Source organism: Centruroides vittatus, unplaced genomic scaffold (genome assembly GCF_030686945.1).
Source record: "Centruroides vittatus isolate TY-2023 unplaced genomic scaffold, ASM3068694v2 scaffold_435, whole genome shotgun sequence".
NCBI lineage: Eukaryota > Metazoa > Arthropoda > Arachnida > Scorpiones > Buthidae > Centruroides > Centruroides vittatus.
The window spans coordinates 571299-597427 of NW_027122708.1; the positions used below are offsets into that span (position 1 = coordinate 571299).

The 26129-nt window shown below is 30.2% G+C and overlaps 1 protein-coding gene across 1 annotated transcript; it reads right to left on the reverse strand.

The window, feature by feature from the left end:
* LOC136989100 (signal peptidase complex subunit 2-like) lies at positions 1-25644 on the reverse strand. The gene is made up of 5 exons (XM_067287206.1): positions 25497-25644; positions 23397-23483; positions 9530-9694; positions 7600-7730; positions 1-1196 (listed from the first exon to the last, which is right to left on the reverse strand). Exons 1-5 carry the CDS (start codon positions 25545-25547, stop codon positions 1013-1015), a joined length of 618 nt encoding a protein of 205 aa, XP_067143307.1. The 5' UTR covers positions 25548-25644; the 3' UTR covers positions 1-1012.
* Positions 25645-26129: the final 485 nt, after the last annotated feature.

The following is a 26129-nucleotide window of genomic DNA, read 5'->3' on the forward strand; positions in this document are numbered from 1 at the left end:
TACCATTTATAATACTTTTATTACACACAATATGGAAGACTACTTTACTTGTTAGTAAAATACTATCAAGTCCAACATATATATTTTTAGAGCAAGTATACATTTCCCAAGAATTAAAAACTGATATTTTGAAAATTTAACAACAATTTCCCTTTCCTATTTTGAATTAATTTTACATTATTATTATTAAAAAAAAAAAAAAAAAACCAAAGTTTTGAAATTTAACACCTACTTTAATGAATATTGCACTATAAATTAAAAATTTTGCAATATTTGATAACATTGAAAAACTATGCAAAATGACAGTGTAAGCATTTTTATATCACGAATGTGTACATTTACATATGCATAACTTTTGTGCAGTTAAATATTTTCAAATATCAAAATATATATATATATATATGAAATAGCAAATGACAAAATTTCTGAAATACCATGTTAGGAATGTAGTAATATTTAAACACACAGAAATTGATGATGCAATTCAGATATATACAATAAAGTTTTTAAAAAATGAGTACTTACAGATAATTACTCATTTATGTAAATCTTAATTTATATTCAATAATCAAATATATTTTTTTGCTTTGTTTAATAATTGGCTAATGATTACAATTTATTTGTATTTCATTAAGTGATATTCTTAAAATGTATTTGTGCATAATTCTGAGCCAGATTCCTATTACAATTATTTAAGAAAAAATAAATATCTAAATCACAATAAATTATGCACAAACTTTAAAATTTACTGATGGAAGATGTTATTTGTGTGAATTCATAATGTAACTATTTTTAATTGTTGTATCTGATGGTCCCAAATGTTTATTGATATTATGTCTGAATTGCTTTTTCTTAAAGATTTTTTATTAAAGAATATGATCTACAGTATAATAATACAGAATAGCTACATAAGGCACAATTTTTTAAATAGCTATTTCAGAGTCAAAATTTTAATTTGTTGTTTATGCCCCTATATACTGTAAACATATTCATATAAAACAATTTAATAGCCTTAATTAATTTTCTTTTCACATAACTTTGCATGAAGTTTAATTAAATCTTGTTCAAATAAATCATATATAAGATTGCCTTTTTCATCAAACCAACTACTAACCGATTTTTCTAAGGAAGATTCTTGAGATTTTTTAGAATTACCACTTGTATGTATCATACTTAAATGATATTTATCATCAAATCTGTAAATAAAAAAAAAATTATAATCAATATCATGGACATGCTATAACACTAAATATTAATAAATAAAAAAATCTAAAAATTATGATTCTTAAAACTTTACATATTCTAAATCATTGAATTAATGATAGTATATATTAAATTTCATTTAAAATCTAAATAATTTTAAGATTCCTTAATTTGAAATTTATGAATTTGAGATATAACTGGTTCCAAAAAAGTTGTTCATGTTTTCATTGAGAATGATATGTTTGGATATTGACTGACTACAGCTTCAAGTTACATAATTCAAAATACAGTGATACAAAATGCTCATCTTATTTTTCATGCATACTAGAGCCGAAAACATATGTATAAGATTTAAACTGATAATTTAATAGACATGATAAATTGAATATAAATAAATGGTCTTCTTATAGCAGCTTAGAAATGACATTTTCAGGGCTTAAAGCAGTCATGGCAATAAAAAAAAAGTGAGAAAAGAGAGTTCACACTGAAAAAAAGCTAAAAAAGCTAATAGTGTTAAAATGAACGAAAACAGGCGTTATTAAAAAAACACACAAACGAACACATATTTTGTATCAATAACATTGCATATGATATTAGATTGATTATTAAGTGGACTGATAAGATTAAATATGAAAATAGTTAGGCTGAGTTTATACTCCAGAAAAGTGACCAGTAAGACTGCATTAAGCCAGAACAAGCCCGCATTAAGTTTTCATGTGCCCCGTACAGAATTCCCACCGTTACACAGCAAAGCAAATGGAATAGTAACATAACTACCAGAATGTGTTTCCATATAACATGCCAAATTTCAAATGCCATTTATTTCAAGGTACATTTTTTGATTTCTTCATAAAAAAAATGTAATTAAAGAAGAAAAAAAAACAACTTCTGGCAGAATCAGTGGGTTGCATGTTCATTATATAGCAGGGGTGGGCAAGCAAAAGTTCAGTGGGAGCCGAAATGTAGGTTTTGCAAAATGCATGGGAGCCACAGTTCTGTACTTTTTTATTCTGTACTGCAGTTCTGTACCTGGATTTTATTATATAATATAGAACAAGTATTGAATTTTTTTAATAAACATATTTTCACAAAATTGTGGAAATAAAACTGTAAAAATAATAATAAAAAGCAGAAATTGAACACTTTCAGCAAAAGCCACATAAAATTCAAAAAGAGCCGCATGCAGCTCTCGAAGTCTCATTTGCCCATGTCTGTTATATAGCAATACCACTAGTAATTGTGACCCAATCATTTATTTGGTAATTTTATCAATATTTTTTAAATGATTAAAAATAAAATTACAGCATTCATTACTGGTAATACTAGTCTCCAAATCTATTCCCCTGAATACAATAAAACAATTTGTTAGTCATTGGATCCACAACTGACAGAGAAGAGAGTTTATGAAAACAATGTAATTAAACATTTAGCAGTTTGTTGTCCTTCACAGTGGGGAACCGGCAGAGTCTATTACTTTCATGGGAGAAAATATACAAAGCTTTCTACTACCCTCAAGTTGAAAAATAATACAATCCCATGAAATTTAACAAATCTGATGTTAATAAGTAAATGATGAAATTATTTACAGAGAGTTGATATTTGATAAGTTTAGTTTTTTGCTCTTATAGATCAAATTACAGAAATTATAAATAAAATTCTCATTTTTTAAAAATTAAAATCATAAAATTTCGCTTACAAAAGATTGAGATGGAACGCACGCTTTTCATTTTTATAATCGCTTTGTTTTATTAGACACAGATATTATTCCTATATAGATTTATTAATTATAATAAACATACATTATGTATAAAATTACATTAAAATAACACTGTAATTAACGTCTGAAATGAAAAAGTAATTGAATTGAGTCTCGCCTCCATATTAATTAACACGTTGTTATGGGGGGCCTAGTAGAAGCTGTAATTTTCTGGGGAGGGGCACCAGGTTAACTGGGGGGGGGGTGTATGCCCACCCATGCCCTTTCCTGGCTACGCCCATGTTAACGCGCCACAGTAATTAATTGATTACGTTGCATCAAATTAAATAATTTATAAAAATTGAAATAATAAATACGTTTATAAAATAATTGGCTGTATCTGTTCGCAATAATAATGTAAAACACACTGTACTTATAGTTTAGCATTTCCGATATTTAATTTATTTTTGAATTTTAAAATATAAGAAAAACAATTTTTTAAATAAAGTTTTACGCATTTATATCTGCAACTTTAGATAATACAAAGATATAAGAATCCATCAAAAAAGTTAATTAATAATAATTAAAATCAAGAAAAAATATAAGTTTCTTTCGAGGTAAGGAAACTTGTAAAAAGTCAGGTACGCGATCACATGACGCCCGTCTCCCTACTTTGCGTAACCAAATGGTTGAGGTTGAAATAAAACCCCAGCAGAAGTAAAAACGAACATCGGCACGTGTATAGGACAATAAACTTGAAAGGGAGCGAAGATGAGACATGACACCATGTAATTTATGCTAATTACTTTCTAATATTAATATATTAAAATCTTCAATAAATTATAATTAAATTAATTTTTTGACTGAGTTCGACTAGAAGCATATCAAAAAGCTAGATTAAAGTGAAAATAGCAGTTTTTCGACGCTAAATATTTACAAATTAATTTTTTAATTTGGTGCCGGATTGACCGCAGCTGTTCGAATGCGCACGTGCGTGACGAGTTTTATAGTTTCTGTCGAAATGGAAAATGAAAGACACCGTTAGAATGCAGAAAACCATGGTGCATGCCAAATATATAAGCACCCACTTAAAACCAAACTTTTGTCTTTGTCTAAAGATTGTCTCTACAGAAGTTATTAATATTTAGGATATTAGTTTAAAATCTTGTATTTCCTGACACGAGATTCACTCGATCTTTAATTTTACAGAGTGCTAGAAAGATACAAGCTTTGAAACGAGTGTCCTACAATGTTTTATTTAACAACAACAGTAGAAATCAAATTTATTATCGCTCAACAATTATTATTTTTGGTTTTTCTACGGTAGTCAAAAATGAGTAATGTCATTGTTTAAGCTAAAGAATAGCAGGCGGTTGGGAAGAAGTTTGCTTAGCAACTTACATCAGAAAGTATTGGGTTCTATACGATTTTCCATTGCTAAAACATGAGTTTCTACTGTTAATATTAAATAAAATCTATTTCTTTCTTTTGTCCACTGCGCTTAAATAAATACAAATGCTAAAAATAATGCTGTATAAAAATCACTCTTAACGCCGAACTAGAAGTGTACTTGACTTAATGCAGTGTGATTATATCGAAGCGCTGCGGAGATCGGTATTTCACAAGGATACAAGCAAGGAGAACCCATGTGCAAATTCCTACAGCATGTGCAAAGTATCAAGCTTTGGGAAGCTCCTCGTTTTGTTAGTCTATATAAATGTAGTACACTACATGTGTATACGACAGTGCCTTAACATGTCACGCACGGTCCATAAGGCATACTGGGAAGTGCTGGTTGCTATTTCGCTCCTGAGCACATTTACAAAAAAAAATTTCACATGGAAGTGAAAAAAGCTAAAAAAGTACGTTTTTCTCAGAAAAAGCTAAAAAAGAGAGGAGCTATGAAAAAAAGCTAAAAAAGAGAGTCACTTTAAGCCCTGCATTTTCAACAGAATAATTTTATTGTTATCTGTTGATGATAATAATGAAATTCATGAATATCAAAATAAATCATTTTAGTATAGTTATATTTTTAATTTAATTTAATAATTTTACAAGATCAATACCATTGTTATTTTTAACTAAAATTTATAAAATAAGTCATTATTTTTTCATTTTTGACTCTTTTGGTCCTGTGAAAAAGTGGGGCTTTTTTCATACGCATTGTGGGTCTGGCCAAATCCATGAGGCAACTAGGTGATGATAGATAGGGCGCAGCATATCCAGGACACACTGCCCATGAAAAGTTTCTAGGATTTTTTGACCATCCAGATAATCTGGCACCTTATCAACCTTGACCATCCAGCCTTCAAATAAATAAGTTGAAGGCTAACTTAGCAACAAAACTTGAAATTATAAATTTCCTACTTTTTTTATAACTAGAAAATAGAATACAAAGAACACATTGAAAAAATATTTTATATTAAAATCAATGTTTACTTTTAAGAAGTTGTTTAATCATTTCATTCTTACTGAAATTGTATTCCATAATCATAAAAACAATTTAAATGTCAAATCAACTATTTATAAATTTAAATTATAGGCAATAAATCTATTACATAAATAGAATTTAGTTTTTGTGAAATCTTAAATGTACTTTAATATGAAACTTGATAACAACTATAGCTATTTGAAAAATAACTAACTAAAAACATCCTTTAAATTGTTCAATGTCATTGATTGAATCTAAATGAGAACAACCTTTTGAATTTTGTTAGAGAATTGTTCCTCTCAAGATACTGTTTAGAAAGTTTATAAACTTTTTTACACATGCTCAATACTTTTTCCTTTTATTCCATTTTAGTTGTTTTACAGTATCTAATAATTTGTTTAAATTAGCTTAAATTAACATCATATAATTACCAATTGCTAAATTAACTATTCTACTATTCTTCTAATAATGTAAAGCTCTCTACTGATTTAACCCAAGAGTGCACAGAAGGTATCTGAGATTCACACACTTAATTTTGAAGATTTTAAAAACTTCATTCTCTGACCTTGAACATGAAAATTTATACCTTCCTCTCAATTTCCACTGTTTAAAAAATAAATGAATTTGACTATATTCAGTGACTTGCATCAGACCTAGAGATGATATTCTCCGTATCCTATTATCATTATCTTCCAAATACTCTTGTTCTTGTTAAAATATATTTTTGTTTAATAATGGCATCAGATGCAGTTAAAAGTTATAAATAATATAATAAAGTTGTATATATATAATCGCTTCATCTAAGAATAGATTTGAACTGAACAATCTGGACAATATAGAAATAGTTAGGAACATTATCTTGTGCAACATGGAAATGCTGTGTAAAGAAAAATTAAAGTTAAGCAAATTTAAAAACTCATGCCAAGAGTTGTATAATGTCTTAATAACGAGCACAGAGTTTGGCATTAATACAATATTTCTTATGTCACAAGTACTTTCAACGAGTATAAATTCGTCGTCGTCAGGCAAAAAAGAACAATATAAAGAAAAGAATGTGCAGAGTGTTCCAAAGAAAACAGAAAAATTCTTAAAGATTTTTGAATCAAACATCCGGTAAAACCATTCGTAACATGCAACAAGCTTTAGAGAATGTTTGAAAACTCTTAAATTCACACAGCAGGCTGCACATGCATTGAATTGCAATCATGCTAATTGTACGTTTGGCACATTTCATTGTTTAAATGCTGATATAAGGCTACCCATATCTCAGGCAAGTCAAGGGTGGAAATATTGCATGCATCTGTGGTTGTTGTGAGAAGAGCTTCCCAAATAAATATAATCCTTCTGCTACTACAGCGCTTGAGTAATGCTGTTTTGGACCACAACGGGTTGTAGCCTTGCTGTAGAACTTTTTGGTGAGCTCTGTGATTTGTCTTCTTTTGGCTACATCTTCCTGATGCTCTGCAATGCGGCAAGTGAGCATTCCTTGGAACACTTGCACATTCTTTTCTTTATATTGTTCTTTTCATCTGAGGACGACGAACTTATACTCGTCGAAAGTACTTCTGACATAAGAAATATTGTATTAACGCCAAACTCAGTGCTCGTTATTAAGACATTAAAGAAAAACTGTACAATGTTTCTGACATTGTATTTGATTTTGTGTCAAATACTTCTAGTAAATAAAAAGTCATTTGCTCACAATTCAACAGTCAGGGATGCCTACGTTGTGTTGCATTTCATATCCATTTCTTAAAATATTCCAAAACAACAGTGAAAATAAAATTCCTTGAAAATAATGTCTGACAATTAGCAAAAATACCAAAGATACATTGCATGCCCTTGTATTGCATTTCTTATTGCATACATGCCAAGGTTAATGAATAAAATTATGTAAAATAAATCTTCATGTTGCAAATGAAACATTCATTAATTGCTAAATATTGATAATTCTAATAAAATTTATTTAGCAACCTACATATTTAAATTAGTATTTATGTATTTATAAAAAAGTATACAATGTTAATATAGTGCAAAATATATTTATTTTGTTAATAAAATTTCACTAGATCAATGATTTATTTATGATTTAACTTGTAATAATTATATTTATAACCAAAGGAAAACTGAATGCCTTCTGTAAACACAAACAGTTTAGAATTGACAGTGCAGTTAAACAAAAAGAAAGAAGGAGTTAATTTTCATTTATAAAATTTAAATATATATATAATTATTTGTTTATCTTATTTTAATTTTAAAAAAAATATACCTTTTCAATGTTGAACTAACAGTCCAAACTTGATCTGGATCCAGTCCAGAAGGGTCTTTTTCAAAAGCAACTAAAAAAATACCTTTTTCCAAAAATGTGGTATACAAGGTTAGAATTCCCATCAGAATGAAATATGTAATTAAATTAAGGCTCATTATCTCAAAATAATGGTTTCAGATACTTTCTAATACTTTAAATATTTCATAAAATTATTTTCAATAAAAATAATAATAAAATATATCACATCAGTGAGCAAACTCTTAGTATTCACAGATTATAACCTGACTGAGATTTACAAGTTTAATTCATTCCTGAAAAGCTCTTATGAATAAAAATCTTGTAAACAGAAGAAAAGTTTTTTCATTATGGCTGAAATTTGTACATCGTTCCAGCAAAACCCAGTCATTCTACCCATGTTCCAAAAACATTGATTAAGTTATACACAAATATGGAAGAAATTAATATGTGTGTGTCAAACATATGTTTTTAGACATTTCTTTATTTTAATAATAAGAAAACAAAAGTTAGTTAAAACAATGAACAAGCAGAAAATAAGTAAAATAATTTTTTTTTTAAATTAACCACTTTTTCATAGATGTCTTATTAAATACACTAAGTCTAGAAATATTGGATCTTATTCAGAACAGTTAAATCATAGTAAAGAAAACAAATATTAAATACATCTTGCATGAAAACTTTTTAAACACAGATAATTAGCACAAACATAATAAAACAATTGTTTTTACCAGCTAAGCTTTCATTTCAGTCTGGTATAAAATTTGGCTCTGATATTGCATTTAAGTAACTACTATGCCAATAAAATATAAAGTACCTTCCCCTCAGTAAGTAAATATAAAGTACCTAAAATATAATATAAATAAATGCTAAAACCTAGTGCAACTATATATAAAAGGATAACAAGTTTTTATCAAATGTATAGAGTTAAAAAATGACATTTCTCAATAGACTTTATGCTAAGAATGGCACAAATAAAAAAAGACTGTCTTGAGAAGGACAACATATAATTTGGAAGATGAGATAAGACATTGTATGTGGAACACGCAAGGAGACTCAAAAATATTTTATCAGAAAAAAGCAGCACATAAAAACATTTAAAAACAGAATACAATCAAAATTTTTGACTCTTGCTTAATAATCTTGTTAATATGATGAAAAAAGTTAGACATCCATCAATTAGGATACCAAAGTCATTTATTAAATTAACATATGAAACATGATGATTTGAAATACAAAAAGGAAAGTACACTGGAATGTAAATCGGCACAAAATAGTCAACACTCTTGACCAAGTTAATTTCAAAGTTATATTTTTCAAGTGCACTGTAAGCAAATTAATGTTTAGAAGAACACTAGAATTTCAACTGATAAGTTTATCATTAGCATATAGAATAAAATTAGAAGAAATATCTACATTAGCAAAAACATGATTGATATAACAAACAGGATACTCTGTGAGGTACAACATAACAAGGAAAATGGAGAAAAGTTGAATCAAAAAAGTTCACAGCATAAAATAATTGTTAAGCTAATTAATGACTAGAATATGAATATCAAAATCATCTAAGAGAATATTTAGTAATTAGGAGCAAAACAGATTTATTACCTGTAATAATTTATATTACAGAAAACAAAAAAATAAAATTATATTAAAAAATCCAATTTTTGATTTCAAATAATAGAATCATATTGAACATTATAACACACTTGTAAAAATATAATTTCTTATAAATGTATAAATTACTGTATATTTGTAAATTGTAATATTTAACTATTCCTGTTTCAAAAATATAAATAAACAAAAATTTATATTTTTAAAACAAAATATTTTGAAGAATTAAAATTTTGTTAATTTTAAGGGTTATATGTTGTCACAAAATTTATTTTAAATTACAATTATTATTTTTAAAAGGATATGTAGTTACACAAGCAATAAGTATTGGACGAGATAGAGGAAATGGATAATAATAATCCCAAACAAGAGCAAACATTGCTGTTCCTACAGCAATTCCAGATATTGCCAGCCTGCCATCCATAAGACGATGATTTTCAACATATTTCAGTTTCTCAGTAAACATCTGTAAAATTATAAATTGTTATTAGTTTTAAATAATTAAAATTTCAACTGTTTAATATATTAAATCAATTCAAAAGTACAAAAATTTTAAAATGTTTAAAAACTAAAATAAACATAAGTTATCTGATTCATACAATATTTTTTTATTAACAGCAAATATTACATTTTTACAATTGATATTTTGAATGAAAATGATTTTCTTACAAATTAAAAGATATATATTGGCTAAATATTAATTTTTAGATACAAGAAGCATATGTGACTTTCATTACAACCTGATATTGAAACATCCACTAAAATGACAGAAATTCTGCCAAAGAGAAAATTTTTATAGTCTAAAATGGTGCAACAGAATGTAGTAACAGATGTAGGTATGTGTGTTTGGTACAAAGGTAGGTTTGTCATTCAACAAAACCATTTATTGTGGAAAAAGAGACTCATATGATCCTTTTTTCCTTGCTAAGTTAGACAAAAATCCCACAAAGCTTGATTCTCTGAGTTCAGTCAATTAGGCATACATGTTGAGAAAGTTCATCAGGAAGAGGTAAATGGCACAAGCCTTCTCTACTCTGTGTTTTTTCTTGTTGAAGAGAGAGAGAAGCACATACAGTTTGATGAAAGGAAGAGAAGTCAGTGGTGATGAGGAGTATGGCAACAGCATAGAGTATGGCAATCTAAAGAGGCTAATGAATCTGACAGAAAATGAATCAAAAAGCCAGAGTGTCCTTGGGATATAAATTTTTTATAAAATTTGTTCCTTGATCATATATCATGGTTGGTCTTGTTCCCTTATCCTCACTTCCTGATTGGTTTCTTACCTGCTTCCCGTGGGTAATTTGTAGTGATGAGATGATTAATAAGAATTAAGCAAATCTCATCACAATTTCCAATTCTTAAAACAATTCTTCAAAATTTTAAAAGAAAATTTATTATTTGTTTCAGTCAAGGATTAAAAATGTTTTAAATTATGATATTAACAATTAATTATTAGTTTATTGGAAACTTTCACGTTGACAAAGCAGAGAGTATGTAACGCCCCATACATGAGGTGATGTCTGTCATGGCAGACGTATTTTTGTGCAGTCAGAGTTTATGAGAGACTGCACATGGTCAGTACTAACTGTCCCCATTTTAAGGGAGATAGGATAACATTAGGGCTGCCATCCAGCCAGTATTGGGTCTGCTTGATCAGCAATCAGTACTCTGTATATAAGCTATATTAATAGCAAAATGTTCCATCACTGCAACACAAATGTAAATTTAAAAATTTATTTGATTTACAATTTGAAAATTTCAAAACTACTTTTAAATGTTTTTTAAAAACAGTGTTTTAATTTTCAATTGATTTGATTTTAATTCATTTTGATTTTATTTTTAATTTTGGTCTCAGTATAAAGGTCAGTATTATTTTTAATAATTTTTACTTATTTAATTTTGCATTAATTTTGCCTACATGTTTTTAATTACAATAGAGCGTCGTTTATCCGAAAGCCGATCAACCGAAATGTCGGTTAACTGAAAGCTTTCCAGTCGGACTGTGTCGTGCTGAATCAAACGTTTTTGATACTAGATTAACTTCTAAAGTATAATTTTTTTGTTTTATATTTTTAAATATATTTATTTTGTTTGTACAAAATAAAGAAATAATTTTTAACAATACAATAGCCACAATTATTATTATAAAAATTTTCGTTAGGCTTAAAATCGACGAAAATTCAACACAAAGCAACACACAAGGAGAAAAATTTCAACATGGGATAGGTTAATATATTTTTTCATACATAATCGGTTATCCGAACAACCCCAGTCCTCAATTGATTCAGATAAACGACGCTCTACTGTAATTGCAACTCTTTTTTTCTTTTGCAACATAACTATAGAAATTTTTTAGTGTCATTTCTAACAAAAGATAATCAAACTTAAATTTATTTTAATTGTTTTAGTAATTCATTAATTTTTGTTTTATAAATTTGTCTGCTTTTTAAAAATTTTAATTATAAGTGAGATTAACAATGATTGAACTATTGGGCTACAGTTGTTGGCAAATCAAAGCCTGTTGTTGGCAAAAATATTTAAGTGTTGGCAAAACAGTTTAAAATATAAACGAAATTATATTTTAATTGAAAAAATATTATATAAAATTATTTTTAATATTTAGTAAGTTTACATATAATGATAAAATGAGTTTTTCATTATAACTATAAAAGTTTTTGTCATGATTCATAGAAGATGCTGTAATACGTTAAATTTTCTAATGTGACTTCTAAGTAAAAATACATGTTCACACTAAGTTTACTGCTATTTTGAATTTTAAAAATTGATTTTTCAAGATAAGTAAGTATAAACATTCATGGATCAAGTGAATGAATTCAAAAACTGGTTAACTTGTGATGACGATAGTTATTCAGTTCATTGCATCATTTGCCAAACATCATTTAGTGTTAAATATGATGGAATTAAAGCATTTAAGAGGTATGCCGATTGTGAGAAGCATTAAAAAAGAAGTGCATCCTTCTCATTTACCTTTCCCCTCCCATGGTTATTGCATCGGCCAATAAAGCAGTTTCCAAAGATGGCAATCCTAAGTGACATGATGGGATAGTTCTTTGAGTAAAAGGGAATTAGCTGTTAATTTCTTTGAGAGTAGTGTTGCAGTATTAATTTTATCTGAAATAAGATTACAAATTTATTTTGTAAATATTTGACAATAAAGACATGCATATCCACATATATATGGAAAATTTTCAAGTTTCTTTTGAAAGATTGATTCTGAATTTCCCAATCATTTTCCATTCTTAAGCTTTGTGTTTATTAATTAATGAATGTATTGTGATCATAATGTAAATCATTAATTTTTCTAAACTAAAATAAACTTTCTAACCTAAATATACACCCAATACTGCCACAATCGATTGAGCTAGAATTTGGATATAATGATTATATATTAGAAATGAATTTGGAATATCTAAATTAATTAATTAAATATTATAATTATTAATTTTAATACAAGATGGCACCTAACGCCTCACTCTAGTGCCAAATTCATTTCTAATTTATAATCATTATATCCAAATTATAGCCTGATTGATTATGGCAGTAGTGGGTGTATATTTGCTTAATATCAGGTTTCGGTTGATGTTTATATCTTTCTAAAGTAATCAAAAGAATCGGAATCAGGAGAACTTTTGGTATTGACCCATTACTAGTAATTTGAGACTGACTCAGGTTGCAGGGTTAATGCTGACATTTACTTCAATGCCAATTTCTGAGCCCAGCTGGAGATGTTTACTGATCTTGGGACTTATGTAGTTTAATTTAAGATCTGTATTTTTCTTCCACAGTTATTATTCCACGATGCCAATCATTCAAAATCCCAATGGCAACCAATTTATTAAAAGGACTTTTTTCCATTTCAGATTCTTTGTTTTGGGGAGAGGGTTTTGGTGAAGGTCCAGATCATGTCTGGGATCTCACAGATGTGGTAAACAAAAATAAAATTTGAAAAAATATTGAATTTTTGATGATTAAATTTTATCATACTTGACATTTAAATGAATTTTTACAATTCATATTATATATTACTAAAAACCCCCTGCAACAGGGATAATCCCCTTTTTGTGAATAAAGATTATTATTATAAATTATATATTACTAAATAGATTACAAAATCATATTCAATGCAATAAAGTTTCATAAAATTCTAAATTGAAATATCACTAAACAGCATATTTTATCATACAATATAGCTCAATATATAATATACATGAAACTCATTCTTTACTTTTCTTTTTTTAATATGAAATTTTCGCATTTTAAATGAAAATGTCTATTTCAGAAAAAAGAACTTACAATTAAATTCAGAAAATCCAATCACTTGATTATTAATTAATGCCAAACTATCTGCCCAACAAATCTGGCAGATTATTTGGAATTAATTAAATTCAGATTAAAATTTATATCAAAAAGATTTTTACTGCTTAAAATAAAAAATTTTCCTTGAAATTATGAGAAATTACAAATATATAATGTTTTCTATTAAAAATTCTATTAATTTCTTTTAAATGTGGTCATTCAAATATGATACCTGTCCTGAGGGAATATGTACAAATTTTGTGACAGATTGTGGCATGAGGTGGGGGAATGTTAGCAGAATGATCTTCTCAAAAGAATATTTAAGATCTGTATTTTCCTATTTAAAATAACTTTTTTACCAAAATCATTATGCAAAAAATATTTTGATCAATCAGAGATGAGACAAACTGGAAAATAAAATCAAACACAATTTACTTCATAAATGTTTTTGGCCTCTTTGAGAGACCTTCTTCAGGTCACAAATGCAACCAAGAGATTGTTGTTAAAACACAAAACAAAAATGTAACATTCTCCAATTGAACACATTTCAAAAAGAAACCATGTCTAATTCAAATATTTAAAGAATTAAAGACTATAAGCAACAGCTCCATGTTGTCTAGATTTACTTTAACTTCCAGTTCTGATGCAAAGGTGGAAGGTGCTGTGATCATTTTCTCCTATCTACTGAATATTTATGTTCTTTTAGCCTACCAGATAGCAAGCATTTGATAGACTTTATGTATTCTGGACATCATCTCAAAAGGGATTCTACATAACTCCAGTGCATTGATGGCTGGATGGCCGAATGATCAAGGTGGCAGTCTACCACTCTGGAAGACTCAGGATTGAATTTGGATGGGTTGAAAAAGCCCCAGAAATTTTTCAGGTAGTGGCCTGTCCAGATATGTTGTGCCCTGTTCCTCACCACCTGGTCACCCCATTGTGAGCCTGGCCAAACCCATAACAGGGTTACTAAAAGAAGCCCTCTTAGTACTCAAAGAGTAAAAAAAATTCCCAGTGCATTGTTTGTACCCCTTGTCTTTATCGTTGCACAGTAATTTAAATAAAGTGGAAGTTCTTGTGATAGCATAATCTAAATATAATGTGTCTTCTTTGTAAATTATTTTTAGCAACTTATTGTAAGTGACTACTCTAATAGTGTTTATTATTATCTTGCCTGTCAAGTAAATGTTGCCATCATCCCTGTGTTGTGCCCAAAAACTTCTGTATTAATTGCTGCATCATTTATCTGGAGTATCCCTGTTTTGTGGCTATATGCTCATGTATTTCAGCTTCCCTAGCCTGTCTTTCACATCAGTACAATGAAATACACACTTCTGATCAAAGCCCTAAAGGTATATATCTTAAATGCATAAGGGTTGTCTAAGAAGGGTGATAACCTGGTTTGTGTAATATACTGGTGGAAATCTGATCCCCTCTAAGCACGATGGTCAACTGTATCCCTTTCTTGATTTAGCTTAAGGATGAGCCCATACCCATTGTCATTAACATATAAAAAGTCTTCATTTACAGCTTATTCTGAAAGCCTATTGGAACCAAAAATGTTTGTGAAATAAACTTTGTTTACTGCTGGTAAAGGTGTTTATATTTTGATCAACAATCACTTAGCAAGTTCTTGCTTACTTAAATAGTTACACTTTAGAAGTGCCGTAATAAATACATTCTGTTGGAAATGCTCTAGTAGAACTTTTAGTATGAAAGGGTTATTTTATCTGTAATCTGTCAATTTAACCACGACAGATTACAGATAAAGATATACCAGTATACAATATATTATTTTTAGTTTAGGAGTTACTTAGTACAATGTCATCAGACTCTACTTTAGTAACTTACTAAATTTTAAATTTTTTTGTTTTTGCTAGTTGTCTATCTTTAAAATTAGTCTTGTCTTGGAAAGAAATATGAATAAATTAATTTATTATACATCTGTTTTATAGAAATGCTTGATCTTAATATTGGGATGGTAAATCAAGTGTGATATCAGCATGGGAGTGTCTCAAAACGAGTGACAGGATGTGGCAAAGAGGAGTAAGTAGTCAAAAGAAACTGAAAATTGGTGACATCATATTTGAATGACCCCAATACCAGACTAATATTCTTTTCAGAGTTATTATGTATTAATAAACTTTTAATGAAAAAATTTATTATTATTATTATTATGTTGGGTTAAGTGAGAGATACTCGGTTAACACCGGTGGTTGTGTACTATGCCGGACCAAAGTCAAGGCATAGTAACCAAAACAGAAATTAAAGAAGTGTATCAGTGTGTGTGTCTGTATTCAGGAATTTTCTCACAATATGACATGTATTCAATATAGTGGCCTTCTGTAGTGTGATGTATGTGTTTCTATTCAATTCTAATGTGCCCAGGCTTTTGTGTAGTGTGTGTGGTATGACACCTGTAGAGGAGAGAACAACAGGTACAATAAGCACCCTATCCATCCTCCACAGATGCCTTATTTCCTGGGCGAGTTCTGTGTACTTGCTAATTTTTTCAGTGCATGCGTTTTGTATATTGTGAGTGTTTGGAATGGATATGTCTATAATGTATGTGATTTTATTGTGTTTGTCAATGAGTGTGATGTCTGGTCTGTTGTGGTAAATTGTTTTATCTGTGATTATGGCTCTGTCGTAGTACATTTTGTGCGTGTTGTTTTCCAATACTGTCTGTGGAATGTATTTGTAGTATGGTTCGTGGATGTCTACTAATTTGTGTTTCTTTGCAAGCTCTTGGTGTATTATATTTGCTACTTGGTTATGTCTGTGTAAATAATCTGTCTGTGCCAAGAGCTTGCAACCAGAGGTGATGTGTTGTATAGTTTCTGACATGATGTGACATTTTCTGCATGTGTCATTTGTGAGTGTTGCATCTTTGAGTATGTGTTTTCTGTAGTTTTTAGTATGTATGACCTGATCCTGTATGGCAATCATGAATCCTTCCGTCTCCCCAAAGAGGCATCCCCGAGCTAACCAGCTGTTTGACGCAGTTTTGTCAACAAAATCCTGGGCCAGATCGTAAGGATGCCTGCCATGGAGTGCCTTTCGAGCCCACGATTGCTTAATGGTGTCTATGCTTTTTATATGTTGCGTTGTGTCCATATGATGTGAGTGTAAGTTTAATGGTGTGTTATTTGAGTCTGCTAGAGTTACTGCTTTATGTAATTGTGATGTTTCTTGTTTTTTGTAGAAAAACTCTCGCAGTGACTGTATTTGTTTGTAGTGAAGGTTAACTATGTCAATCAGGCCACGTCCGCCATCTTTACGTGGAAGGGTTAATCTTTCTGTGGCAGATTTAGGATGATGTTGTTTATGCTTAGTAAGTGTAGTTCTTGTTTTCCTTTGGAGTTGCTCGAGATCTGTGTGAGTCCAATGTATAACTCCAAAAGAATATGTGAGTACTGGGATGACATATGTGTTTATTGCTTTAACTGTGTGTTTTGCATTTAACTGTGTTCTGAGAATAGCATTTAACCTACTTTGGTATTCTTTAATCAATCTTTGCTTTATTTGTGCATGTTCTGTTAGTTTGGCCTGTTGGAATCCTAAATACTTGTAGAGCTCACCCTCTTCCATGGATTCAATAATGTCTCCATTTCCAAGTGCAAAATCTTCTTTCTTCAGGATTCCTTTTTCTATGTGAAGTGTTTTGCATTTATCTAGGCCAAATTTCATTTGTATGTCCTTGGTGTATGAATGTGTGATTTGTAGGAGTTGATGAAGTTGTTTTTGTGTGGATGCATAAAGTTTTATGTCATCCATGTACATGAGATGTGACAGTGTAAACTGTGTTGTTTTTTTGTGTCTGATATTGTAACCATATTGCCTGTTGTTTAACAAGTTGGATAATGGATTCAAGGCTAGGCAGAACCAGAGAGGACTCAAGGAATCTCCTTGAAAAATTCCTCGCCTAATAAAAATTTGGTTTGTTTGTATGGAAGTGTTACTAACCCTCAGATGTAGTGTTGTTCTCCAGTGCTGCATAGTGTTTTGAAAGAATGCAATGAGTGATGGATGTATTTTGTACATGTGTAGGATATGTAGCAGCCAACTGTGTGGAACACTGTCGAATGCTTTTCTGTAGTCTATATATGCCATGTGTATGTTTCTGTGTTGTCTGTGTGCTTGCCGTAGAATGACTGAATCTATGAGTAACTGTTCTTTGCATCCCCTGTGGTTTCTACGACAACCTTTTTGTTGTTCTGTTAGAATGTCGTGTTCTTCAACATGTTTGTATATTTTGTTTGCAATACAGGATGTCAATAATTTGTACAGTGTTGGAAGACATGTAATTGGTCTGTATTGTGTGGGGTCTGTGGTATTGTTGTTTTTAGGTTTCATGTAGGTGATGCCCTGAGTAAGAAAATTTGGCATGTCTTGTGGATTGATGATGATGTGTGTTAGGTGTTTAGCTAGTTCCTGGTGCAGTGATGTGAACTTTTTGTACCAGAAATTGTGAATGTTGTCTACACCAGGTGTCTTCCAGTTGTGTGTTCTGTTAACAGTGTATTGGAAATCATGTATGTTTATTTCAGCACAGGGCATAGTTGGTATGTTGTGACAAGTTTCTGTTCTCCTCCTCGATCCAGCCTGCATCGGCATTGTGCGTGACAGCACTGGACCAAAGAGAAGACCAATATGTTGTGAGTTCTTCTTCTGTTGGTGTGCCACTGTGCTGTGTATCAGTGTTTGCTTTGTTATTAATTTGTCTGTAAAAGAGTTTTTCATTGTTTGTAAATAATTTATTTTGTTGTTTTCGTAGTGTACATGTTTTGTATCGTTTGAGTCATTAATACAATTATTATCTATAACATATGTTTTAGTTTTATTTGTATTTATGTTGGCTATTTATATTCTGTTTAAATGTATTTTATTTGAATTTGAATTTTGTGTTCCAAGGATAGAATTTAATTCGAATGTATTCTAAACCTGATGATGGCCTGTGAATCAGGCTGAAAACGTTTGTTTGAATTAAATGAATTTATATTTCTCAGCAAGAATAAGGTGTTAAGTGTATGTATATCTATGATTTGCTGAGTGCTTCGTGTTATTATTGTTATGGCGGCACCGGTCGATCTTTGCAAACGATACAGGAAGGTAACTTTAAGATTGATCAAGGCTAAATGTAAATTAGAGTTTTTAAAGACTTGTTTAAAGAATAGAGTATTTCCTATGTCAATCTACCGAATCAGCGTTCCTACCGAATGCAGTTCACTGAAATTCGGTTTTTGTTTGGCTTGCCTCAAGAAGTCTATTCGGATTGCGAAGAACAAAAAATTCGGATTATTGAATGATCTCGTTAACCTAGAAAACACCATATATAACGAAGATCCAGAGAAACTAGTGGATGTTAATAAAAGGGTAGTCGGTCTAGCTGAAACGGTCCAGAAGAATTATACTAATAAATATGTAAAGAAATTGCAATGGATTATGCGCAAGCAAAAGGTTAACAACGCAAAGAAAAGCATTAGTACTTTCCACACATGGGACCAAATAGAAGTACCAGAAAGGATCAAGAGGCTTCTAGAAAAAGGCCCAAATTTTGTTCCAGTGGAGGCTATGAATTGGGAAACCTCAGTACAGGAAATTGAAAGAGGCATCGTTGGCCTAGACGACTTAGAGAAAGAGTACTTCAGATGGAAAGCAGTCCTTAACGACAGGCAGAGGGACCGGAAGCAAGATATTGGAGCTAATGACATCCGGCTCACTAAGAATTGGTTAAGGCGAAATGATTTGGTGTTGACTAGGGCAGATAAAAGTAAACAAATAATCATCATGAAAAGGAGTACGTATAATGAAGCTCTAATGGATTATATCGGAAAGACAGAATGTGAAAAGATCAACAGCAATTTTATTGGAAGCTTGGATAGGAAGGTCAGAAAACTAGAGGTCTCTAAACTTTCCAACGCTTTGCCTTTTCTCAGGAAGTGCAGGAACCCTAGACCTGGAACACCTAGGTTATTTGCTTTCGCTAAAGTGCATAAAACCGGTAAAGAAATAAGACCTGTCGTAGAAAAATGCAGGGGTCCCACGTTTGTGTTAGAAAAGAGGTTGCATGAGTATTTATCCTCGCAACTGGACACAGATACTCTAGTTGCGCATGATCCTATGAAGGTGGTTAAGGATCTGCAGAATATAGCGTTAATGGAAGATGAAGTTGCAACTGTTTTCGACTATGAGAGCATGTATCCGTCGGTTAAGATAGAATCGTGCGAGGAGGCGCTATTGGACTTCTTATACTGTAATAACTCAGAATTGCTTAATTATACTGAAGAAGTAAAGAATTTGGCTAGTTTGGTCTGCCGTGAATCTTGCTTCACTTTCAATGGGCAGGTCTACAGACAGCGAAGAGGGGTCCCTATGGGAAGCCCGCTTTCAGGGATCCTATGTGAATTGGTGGTTAGAAGGCTGGAAAGAAGAGTTTTTCATGCTTTCAAGGAGGATATCATGTATTTTAGCAGATACGTTGATGACTTATTTATATTATGGAGAAATAACAGCAGGATCAAGGATTTTTTGGATAAGATCAACGATAACAACGATGGCCTTACTTTAAGATTAGAACAGAAGAGTTCATTGAATCTGCATTTTCTCGACATTGATATTACATTCAAAAAAGGCCACCTGTCCACCAACGTTTTTATTAAACCATCCCATAGCCCTTTGTATATTCCCTCCCAATCTAAGGATCCGTATAAATATAAAATTGCGGCTTTCAGAGCTTTAATAAGAAGGGCATTTTTGTATTGTGAAAGGGTACAAGACAGGAGGAAAGAAATAAATAGAATAATAAACGTAGCCAAGGCCCTAGGTTACCAAAAAAGTGCAATTCTGGGAATAGTTAAGAAATACGAAGCCAACATCAAGAAAAAGTTTTTTAAAAATGCTCCCAATAGAAGCGTAAAATTTACGTATAGCGAAAGTATGAATGCGGTCATGAAGGAGATTGCACACAGAAAAGGTTCGAGAATGCTTTTAAAAAGGGCGCCTAATTTATACAAAATCCTCAGAAATGATAAAGATGATATAAAATCGGAAGAGAAAGCAGGAGTTTATAAAATTCCGTATGAGAACATGCAATTGGACGTTAAAAAAGACTATATTGGAGTAACCACTAGAAGTTTAGGGCTTAGAATCAAGGAGCATAGTTATAATATCAGAAAGGGGTCTAATGCAACAATTTTGTCCCAAATGGCACAAGCGCCAGGAGCTATAGTTAAATGGAATGAGGCGACCATCATAAATCCTTTATCTTCTCCATCTTTGGCATTGACGGCAGAGAAGTTGCAGATTTATAGGAGTAGATTGCAAGAAGGCTGTCTAAATGCGAGGGACGCAGAAAGTCTTCCCTCTGCATGGAAGTTCATGGTTAAGAAGTTTAATAAGGGCTCTAACCAATCGTTGTAACAGTTTTATTGAATGTCTTAGTATTGCATTTATTAATACTTATATATTCATTTGTTGCATGTTTATGTGTATTTTATGTTTTAGTTTTATTTGTATTTATGTTGGCTATTTATATTCTGTTTAAATGTATTTTATTTGAATTTGAATTTTGTGTTCCAAGGATAGAATTTAATTCGAATGTATTCTAAACCTGATGATGGCCTGTAAATCAGGCTGAAAACGTTTGTTTGAATTAAATAAATTTATATTTCTCGGCAAGAATAAGGTGTTAAGTGTATGTATATCTATGATTTGCTGAGTGCTTCGTGTTATTAAATATTAGATATTTCTAACAACAAAAAATATGATTTGACATAAAGCATAATTATACAATCAATTATCTTTTTTGGAATAAATATTTCTCATATCAATGTATGTATTCATCATTAGCTAAATACAGGATAATTCAAAAACAAATTGACACATTCAAATATATTAATTATAATGGGAGAAAAAAAATATTAGTGTTAATGTTGATGCGATGTATGCACTGATACGGCAATTCACAGTGTTTTTTGAATAGCTTACACTGTCTTGTAGTTCTTATGTCAGTAGCAAAAAAAAAAAAAAAGGCTGCCACTAGGATGAAGAAAATGTTTTGTCATAAAATTCATGTATACAGAATCTATAATGACAGTGTGTCACATCTTTTGAGCCAAATTTCACAAGACACCACCCAACAGACAATCCATCTACAATTTGATGAGAAATTCTGACAGACTGGATGCTTTTGCAATCCAGTGCATGCAGTGGAAGCTGGCAATGGGTTGGAATGGATTCAGGAAGTATTTAAACACAGTCCTCAGTCAGTCATGTTGAGCCAAAGCTCAGCTTGGTATTCCAAAACCCAATGTATGAGGAAATGTCTTCATTTGAAACCATACGAGTTTCAGTGACTTCAAGCCATCATAGATAATGACAAAACTTGGTAAAGACATTCACGTGCAAAATCTGATAGATGGTGATGCAATTCCTGCTCAATGATGAACCCTCAGTGATAAGGCCAATTTTCATTTTAATGGTAGAGTGATCTGTCACAATGTGTGGATCTGGGAAACAGAAAATTGTTTCCAGTGTGTCAAGTACATCCGTGATTCAAAAAAGTGAATGTGTTCCGTTCCTTGTCAAAGGAAAAATTTTATGGGTCTTTCTTTTTCTCAGAATCATCAATCACTGGACATTCCTACCTAAACATGCTTCAGATTTGGTTCATGCCTCAAATGCAAGAAGACAGTAACAATTTCATTTATGAACAATATGATGCACCATCACATTTCCATATTGATTACTTGGATACTGAACTTCCACAGCAATAGATTGGACCTGAAGCAACTGGGAAATCTACAGTTATTGCAATGGCCACCACAACTGCTTGGCTTAACACCATGTTTTTGTTTTTGTAAAGAACAATGTATGAACACCCACTGCCTAAGAACATGACTGAACTAAAACGACAAATCCAGGCAGCTATGGCAAAACTCAATAAAGATATGCTAGAATGGATGTGGTGTAAATTGGACTATAGGATAAATATCTGCTGTGTAATCAGAAGTGCACACTGTTTCAAAAAACTCTTCCACAGTTTTACTCGTGCCATTATATATTCTGTTTAATAGAAGAGAAATTGTGATTTTTCTTAAGTGTCAAATTTCTTTTTGAATCACCCTGTATATATAGACTCTAATTTACAGGTTTTAGTTTCTAGAGTTATATAAAGTCAGTCAAATTTAATACTATTTTCATTTATAAATATATAATGAAAATACTATTATATTTGATTTTATAACTTTTTATTTTCACTTTTAAATTTCATTTAAAAATGTGTAAAACACAATAAAAATTGCATTTTACACTTACACTTTGGTCAAATAAAATGTTAGAAATATCTCAGAATACATATTAGATATTGAATAAATTAGATAAGAACATTACTTTGTTCCATTTCTAATCTTTAAAACTATTTTAAATTTTTTTAATTGAAACTTTATGCAATTGAGCTTAACTTTACGTTAGTTTTAGTTATATGTTAAATGTATAGTTATGATAACAGAGAGTGCTCAGCAAACCATTAAATAGATACAAAACATCTTATTTTGTTGCCGAGATAAATAAATTTTTTCTAAATTAAATATATCTCGGCAATGAAAAAAGGTGTTTTGTATCTATTGTATAGTTATGTTTAGTTAAATTAGTTCAGTAATTGCCTACATGTAGTTATATAGGCAGTTACTGAATTAAACCAAGTTATTTGCCAACAACAAGCATTTTATTTTACTTAATCTGAAATACCTGCTGTTGATAAAGTGAAAATTTTTCTTAAAAGTATTTTAAATGCAAACATTTCTTGCAAACATTTTTTTATAACAAAAAGTGTTATTTAAATATACCTTTTTCACAGCATCATCCAATGCATTTTTTACAGCTGAGTTATCCCATTTGTCTACTTTAACTGGTTTATCATCTGTCTTCTGTTTCTGTAAAATATATATATACATTTGCTTTTATTCTTTTAATATAGAATGTTCGAAACATGAATAAAAAATAATTATTCAATATAATTTCCATTCAAATCAATATACCTTTTTATTGGTCTTAAATACTTCTTAATCATTAATAATTTTTGTTCAATGATTTTGAATCTGCATTAGAAGCTACATTCTCATTATCACTGAATAATAATATTTATTTATTATCTTAAAACTTTATTTATTTTGTATTAATTAGGACTTTGACTTTTTCCATCAATATGAAAGTTATCATTATTTAAAAATATACAAAAACTATAATACTGTAATAGTATTTATGTAAACACTTGAAATAAAATAATACACAATGTACTAGTATCTATAGAATGAATGTCCTATGAGAAAAATCTAACCTATTTTTTTGTACTACTATAAAGTGAATAAATATATGATAGTAGAAAGAACATATTTTTACTATTTTCTAGTAAATTAATAGTATAAACTTTTATAAATTTTTTTTATGACAAAATTTAATATTAACTATGTAAAATTGACGAAACACAGAGAAAAGTAATTTTTAGAAGTTAGAAGGAGTTCTAAAGAACTGAATCTTTGTAAAAAAATCCTTTACATGAACATTATATAAAAAGTACTTCACAAATACGAAATAGTAGATCAATGTTTCCTAATGTAGTACACAAAGTCCTTCCAACGAAAAAAAAATTGGTAAGGGCTGACAAATGTAATTTTTAATGTAAATTTTTTAAAATTTTAAAGCAGTTTATAAACAGATGATTTAAAATTTTCTAGATTTCATTTCTGAGATGCACTGAACTATTTTGTGAATAAAATACAGCAATGTGAACACATCATTATTTTAATTGTAGTAGGCATATTTCATTACAAAACTATTTTTTTAAAATTATAATTTATTTAAAAAGTTAGATTAACTAACTTTTGAAAACCATTTCAAAATATATTTTTAAAAACCTCTTTTTCTATTATAATTAAACTGTTAATTGACCTACAAGTATCAAGAAGTATATGAAAAATAATCTAAATGATTTATACAATTCATTTAAGCAAGTTAAAATGCTAAGAATACATGCATATTTTGACTTTTATACATACAGATAAATGTTTTATTATAACCAAAACATATCACGAATACAAAAATAAACGATTGGTCTATAAAATATCTTCACAAGTGGGGAAAATCATATTTCACAGACCTAAAAATAATTTTTCGGGTTAACGATCAGATGTATATTTAAACTCTTAAGTATTCACGTAAAAACTTTTTACTTAACCAAGAACGTCGGGTATACAGCGACCCCAAAGAATGTAAATGAAATACTCGTACTTATCTCAGCTTACTTTTCGGAACTATTCATTTCTACTGAATAATTCTTTACATATATGACAATATTTAGCATAAGAATTCAATAATTACAAAAGGACAAATAAATATTAAAACACTGTGAAAATGCAGAGCATTGAACACAGATATTAGTTTTAAGAATAAATATTTTTGTGTATTTGATGATAAACTATATTTAATGCATTAATTTAGTTCATTGCAGCCATACCAGAATCTGTGTTACTTTCATCACTCACTTCCAACATTTTGTTGTCATTTAGCACCTCTTTTATGGGTTTTACAAATGATAGTCTTGCAGGCACACCATGGAAAAAGCACTTGATTTCTTGTCTTTATTTCTGGGACGAACAAGTTATTATATTTTCCCTATTTTCAGTATTCTTGTAAACAAAAATAAGTTAATAACTCTACTTTAAATATGCTTGATGCGTATTTGTGATCGTAGATCGGAAATGAAACAATTTGACGTGGCTAAATACAAAAAATATGTTTATTGTAAGCCGGGTGAAATGCTTAGATGAAACGAAATAAATAAATTATAGTTAATTATTAAACAAAATTAACGAAATTATATTCTATACGCCACTTTAAAATAAATATATGTAGTTTAAATGTTTATTTAACAATAATTAGCAACTCACAGAGGATTTATTTATGGAGCCATCGTTTGAATCTTGCTTTTTGGATGCCATCTTGGAGAGTTTAACGACTACTTACACGTCATTATTCGTTTACATTTTTACCACGATAACTTGATTAGACTATTTAAAGTATGAAAATTTTTCAAAAATTATTAGTATAATTAATAAATACTATATATCAAAATCGGCAGTATTTATTAAAATTAATATATATCTCTAAACTATTTCCGCTCTGGGCACTATTTATTTTTTTTATTTATTTTTTTTTTTAAACTCTTTCCGCCCAGTGGGCACTAAGAGGACATCTTTTAGCAAACCCATTATGGGTTCGACCAGGCCCGTAATGGGGCGGCCGGGTGGTGATGGATGGGGCAAGACGTATACGGACGGATCATCCCCAAAAAATTCCTGGGGATTTTTCCACCCGTTCGGATTCGATCCCGGGTCCTCCGATAGGCTGCCACGCTGACCACTCGGCTATCCGACTGTCAAAATCAATATTATATTTGATGCTGTAAGGTAAAAACAGGCTTTTCTGTCCGAAAAGATTAAAATAGAAAAATAGACAAAATTATCAAAAATTATGCCCATAAAGGAAGGTAAACCGGCACTGTATTTCCAAAAATTTTTAGC

What these genes read in the sequence shown, in the direction of transcription:
- LOC136989100 (XM_067287206.1), bottom strand. Translation starts at nt 25,547, where the DNA reads ATGGCATCCAAAAAGCAAGATTCAAACGATGGCTCCATAAATAAATCC. An exon ending in GCTCCATAAATAAATCCTCT is followed by an intron (nt 23,484 to 25,496) that starts GTGAGTTGCTAA and finishes TATATTTTACAG; the next exon opens with AAACAGAAGACAGATGATAA. An exon ending in TTGCTTGTGTAACTACATAT is followed by an intron (nt 7,731 to 9,529) that starts CCTTTTAAAAAT and finishes TTAATTACATAT; the next exon opens with TTCATTCTGATGGGAATTCT.